Genomic DNA, 5,597 nt, shown 5'->3' with positions numbered 1-5,597 from the left:
TCAAATCTTACACAGGAGTGCATGAATATTAACAGTAAAACCTGACATTTTAAGAGAGCTTTATCATGAAAAAGTACTTTCACATTCTATCTCTCAGGATTCTCCTCTTGAAACCAGTCTTCACACTGTGCTCTAAGGAGCCAAGAGGATTTTCTGCAACTACAGGGACCCCTGCCGGAAGCAAAGATGAGGCTGGAAGAGGCTGCAGAAGCCCAGCTCCAATTCCACCACAGCCAAAGAAGGCTACCTGTGTCACAGATTCATCTCTTGCATAAGACGTCATCTGGAAAAGTGGCACTGAGTCCAGAAACAAATGTGCGATTTCCTTCTAGGCTCTATAATTCTTGTTTTTAAAAAATAAAACCAATTGCTGTGCAACCTTTTGAAAGATGCTTGTTGTACTCAAAACACTTTAAGGTTACTTTTAGTAGAAATCAACCTTTTCAAAAATCCTCTTACGGTAGGTAAGCTTCACTTCCTTCTTTTCAACTTTCTACATTTAAACTTCTAAAGTTATGCATAGATCACTTTCAAATATTAAAAACATTAAGTGATATTAGTTTGGGGTGGAAATGAGGCATCTCTCTTTAAAAACTGAACCCCTTTTTCAAAAATCTGGGGTGACTATAGAGTTTTTTGTCTTTTGGCAGTGGCAGGAGATGCTATTAATTATTAGTCTGTGACAATGTTAGTTCACTGGACTGTCCTGGGCAAACAGGGACATACAGTCCTTCAACCGGTAAAATTTGCTAAAGTCACACCATGATGAAAACAACCTGTGGAATGACAGATGTGTCCTTCACTGGACAACAGTGCCATCATGGCAACAGACCAGGGATGGATAGTAGCTATCCATTTTCTCGCCTACAATTTCAATTTGGTTGAGATCCAGATAAGTGGGAGACACAGAGGCAAATGCTCTGCTCCATCAGCCCTGTTTAGTATGAATGACTGAAAATTATAGTGGGAAAGTTAATTACAGCAGTTTAGCTAATTGAAAGCTTTCTAAAACTAATGAGTCTTGCTTAATAGAAAGCTCTAATGTTCAGCCGTCAAAACAGGCTTAGATGCTAAACAGAGCAGATGATCCTGTGATGCCTCAGAACAGAAAAGAAAGAGTGATGTGTTGACTCTACCTTAACATTGGAGAAGAGGGGGAAATAGGGTTACATACTTGTGAATCAGGTGCTGGAATCCTAAAGAGTGTAGATTTTTATTATTTCAAAGCCTATTCTGTTATTCTTCTGATTATTCTAATTATTATGCCTCAAGAACTTCTAGAACTTTATTGTATGATTTATGGATTTGTGTATTAAGCAACAATCATGTTTTCTAAATAACAAAATTTTTCCAGAAAATTAATAAATACCTTGTGTTTCAGAGACACAGATGGTAGGTCTTTATACCTTACAGAGTCAAATACCACAGAGTTGGTAACAGAAACACAAGGCTTTGCCCTGCAGTAAAGAGCTTGTCTGGCCTTTGTCTCTGTTTCCTGGGAAAGGGACTTTAAACCCTTGATATTTTCTGAGTAGTAGATATGTCTTTGTTATTCACATGGGCCTCTTTTGGGGCCACTCATGCCAGAGAGACCAACCACATGATTAGAAAGTTGAGGTTTTAAACCTTGTGGTATCAGCTGGCCTTCTGGGAGAGAAGGGAGCTTGGAGACTGAGCTCAATCAGGTGGTCAGGATTCGATGAAGCAGGCCTGTGTCATGAAACTCCAATAAAAACCCAAGACACTGAGGCTCAGGGGAGCTTCCTGTTTGGTGACATACATGATAGGTCTAGAAGATAACACATCCCGAGAACAGAGAAGGTTCCCATTTGCTACCCTCCAAAACCCTGCTCCATGGGTCTTTTCTTTCAGCTGATATTTATATCCTTCATAAGAAAGTTGTCATAGCAAGCTTAGCACGTCCCTGAGTTCTATAAATCATTCTAGTGAATTATCAAAACTGAGAGGTTGTGGGAACTGCCTAATTTATAGCCACTTGGTTAGAAGTGTGGGTGGCCTGGGAATTCCTGAGCCTGTGGCTGGCATCTGAAGTGAAAGTAGTCTTTTGGGGGACTATGCCTTTCCCCTATGAAATCTGCGCTAGCTCTACTATTTACTGTCAAAATTAAATTTCTGGCCTCAAGATAGTCTCAAGAAGTCAGACTAGTTAGTTCATTACTGCCATAAAATGCAAAAAGATCACACTTCGATCTGATTTTTTAAACCTGAATCCTCAAATAATGTTATTTATAATTAGAATCTATAAAGAGAATGTTCTACTAAAGTAAAACTAACAAAATCTCCTTAAAACTATCAGTGGAATATGTATAATGTTAGCACCTTGCCAGCCTAGGGCAATTGAATGTACTGTTCCCCAAACACAAAGAGTCACTGCAATTTGGAGTTCACCCTCCATCCAGACCTTCCCACCAAGACACTGATCAATGGTATTCATCTGATGGAAGGATGGCCAGCACTGGAAATTCCGTCTCCACCAGAGGGTATAAGAAAGTTGAAAGTCTTATTTAGAAATTCAGTCAATAGTCTTAGTATACTGGCATTTTGCTATCACCAATTAAAAGTGAGGGATTAAAAGGTATAATTTAAGCGTGCTGTCAACAATTTTTATCACTCTCATATTTTCATTCTAACAACTGAAGAGCAACAAAGTTCATCAAAACCAAAGATCTTTGGATTTGGATTCCCCTAAAAATCTCCCTTCTCTCTGCAAGTTATGACAGTACCTTTGGGTAATGTATTAATGTGCTGATTAACATATGAGAGATGACTTGCAAATGGCTGAAGCATGTGCTGATCTCTAGGCTTCCTTCCCCTTTCATAAGGTCTTACACACTGTATAACTGAGACCTGCAAACCCACATCATCTCTGGAAGTTTCATTGAAAAAAGAAAAAGGAATGCAAATTTGAGGTGTCAGTTTTTACTCCTCTCCTACAAGATAGAGTAAAATATTTCATATGCTAAGACTATAGAATTGTATACTTTGTTGCAATTGAACACAGGAGCCACAGGGGAATGTTAAGTCAGGAAACAAGATGAAAGTGGCAATTTAGGAAACAGAGATTGGAAGAGGTATAAAAGCTAGGCTGGAAGAAAATTAGACTTGAACTGGGAATAGCTGGGGATTCTCCCATGTTCATACACTTATGTGAATCCATGAAAAAGTGATTACATAGAGGTGGACAGAGAACATGAAAAGGGGGAGATATGAAAAACTCTTCTGTAGACATCTTAACAGGCCCTGGAGACCCTTCACATATGACTCTAGAATGTCTGAGCCTAAAGGCTACAGTGATAGTAACACCCTTGAAGAACAGACTCTAGGGAAAGGAAGTAGGATTGACAATAAATAATATTTCTTTCAAGTGGGATTTTGCACACTCACAAAGTTTTCTAGGTAGCTATTTTAAACCCATAGTATTGCGGCCTGTAGCATCTTACAGAAGCTTTTCGATTTTGCCACAATTTAAGATTCTATATTATAATCTAACCAGAGAGACTCTATTGAAGTTCAACAAAAGAGAGAATGGAAGACACACGTGGAAGATTTATCATGGCTATGAAAGTTCAGATGAGGCAGAACACTAAAGAGATTTTAGCCCCCAAAGTTCATCACAAACTTGAGCTTAATGAGCAAAAACCAAAGAGCCCACACCTGGAACATCGACGGGGTGGTCGCGGAAGAAAAGTTCAGACTCTTGATCGTGTGACTCTCGGGATCATATTTTGACATAAACCCTTTGATGATGACTGTTTTGGCTGTTCCTTGTTCACCAATTAACAGCACGGCCTGAAATGGGGAAAGAGAGAAAGAAATCCAAGGAACGAAATACACTGATCACAACGGGCTATCGCAAAATTCACCGGTTGAATTCAGCCTTAACCCCCGGTTCCTCAGAATGTGACTATGCTTGGAGGTGAGGTATTTAAAGAGGTGAGCAAGGTAAGGTGACGCCTTTAGGGTGAGCTTTACTCTGACCTAACTGGTATCCTTATAAGGAAGGGACATTTGGGTATGCAAAGAAACAGGGGATTTGGGGACATAGAAAAACACTATAGGAAAACACAGCAAGGTGGTGCCACCTGCAAGCCAAGGAGGGAGGCCTCCAAAGACACCTGCCAACGCCTTGATCCTGGGCTTTCAGCCTCAAGAACTGCAAGAAAATAAACTGCTGCTGTGTAAGCCAGCCGGCTGCAGGATTCTGTGGTTAGCTCTAGCAAACTAAGAAAAAGTCAGGAATTCTCAGGGCAGCATCTGTGGCTCAAAGGAGTAGGGCACCAGCCCCACATGCCGGAGGTGGCAGGTTCAAACCCAGCCCCGGCCAAAAGCTGCAGCAAAAAAAAAAGTAAGGAATTCTCTTTGGAACAATAAGTCACAATTTGCACTCTCTCCACTAATATAGGAGAAATAATTAACTATGAATTACAACTATTCAACTCCAATATGTTACCAGAAATAGTGAAAGAAGCATAGTACTTCAGGTGATATCTTCATTTACTCTAAACGGCAACATAAAACCTTCTACAATAAATGCATAAATGCTTCACATTTTTAAGTGACATTGTAAAGTATGCTACTTTTAATAAAAGTTAAAAAGCCATACCTTGCCCTGCTTAGCAATGGTGTTAATTAGAAAGTCAGTCCTCACATTGTCAACATTCGGCACCAGGATAGAGCCATATTCTGGGGTGGTGTCAGAGGGATACACGTACTCCTGGGTACGGGTGTTCCAATGCATCCATTCACCTGAGGTGGATAGAGAACGTCTGCAGCTTCATATTAGTAATTTAACTACTAACTGTGATGAGAAGACACCCTGCAAATCTTAGGAGGCCTCCTGAGAAAATACTCCCCATCAAATAAAGATCATTAAAATTAGAGATCTAAGTGTACAAGCAGGTGTTAGCTGAGTCAAAACTTCCCAAGGAATAATTCCAAAGTTGTCTTATTAGGAAATATTGGAAAGTATTTTGGAATTGTTTTCAAATACATAGGTTGTCAGTTATATCAAAGTGTGTATAAAAATACAGAACAGAATAAGAACAGGATTAAAATAATTAATCATTTTAAAATATCTATTCTCACAAGCTTTTCATTAGGCAAAATATCCTGTCCCCATCGGCAAGGTCTGGATGGACGGGCCCATCCTCACCATCAGGTGACACATAGTAGTCGAACATGGTGTCCCCAGGACCGTCCAGCGGTGGCAGCTCCAGCGTCGGGGAGGCCTGAGCGCGCAGCCAGTGCTCCAGCCGGCACCGGCTGCCCATCTCCAGGGCCGCACCCACGCTCCACATCAGCGCGAACACGTACAGGCGGCCCAGGTGCGCCCTGCTCACCTCCCCGCCTTGCTCCTAAGGGGGAAGGAACATTAGTTTTAATTACCTGATTCTCAAACCAAAACTTTGCTTTGGAGTTTCAAAGAAAACAATAAACAGAGATAAGGGACAGTGGTTTCCCCAAGAACAAAGGAAAGGATGGATAAAACTGAGAAAAAAATAAGGAACTGATGTTTAGGAATCCTGCACAGACCTGAAAAACAAATTAAAGATTCTGATCACACGACTTTGTTAGGC

General features: G+C 40.6%; 1 protein-coding gene across 1 annotated transcript in view; it reads right to left on the bottom strand.

Moving 5' to 3' along the window:
* The window catches only part of DNAH5 (dynein axonemal heavy chain 5), a 291,972-nt gene that overhangs the window by 107,519 nt on the left and 178,856 nt on the right, over positions 1–5,597 (bottom strand). Inside the window, 3 exon segments of the mRNA XM_023513078.1 lie at positions 3,676–3,810; positions 4,625–4,767; positions 5,174–5,383. Of these exon segments, the coding sequence (XP_023368846.1) occupies positions 3,676–3,810; positions 4,625–4,767; positions 5,174–5,383 (488 nt within the window).

This window comes from Otolemur garnettii, unplaced genomic scaffold, assembly GCF_000181295.1.
Source record: "Otolemur garnettii isolate 467f Iridium unplaced genomic scaffold, OtoGar3 scaffold00033, whole genome shotgun sequence".
Taxonomy (NCBI): Eukaryota; Metazoa; Chordata; class Mammalia; order Primates; family Galagidae; genus Otolemur; species Otolemur garnettii.
The sequence above is the reverse complement of the archived record's forward strand: the minus strand, read 5'-3'. Positions and strand labels throughout refer to the sequence as shown.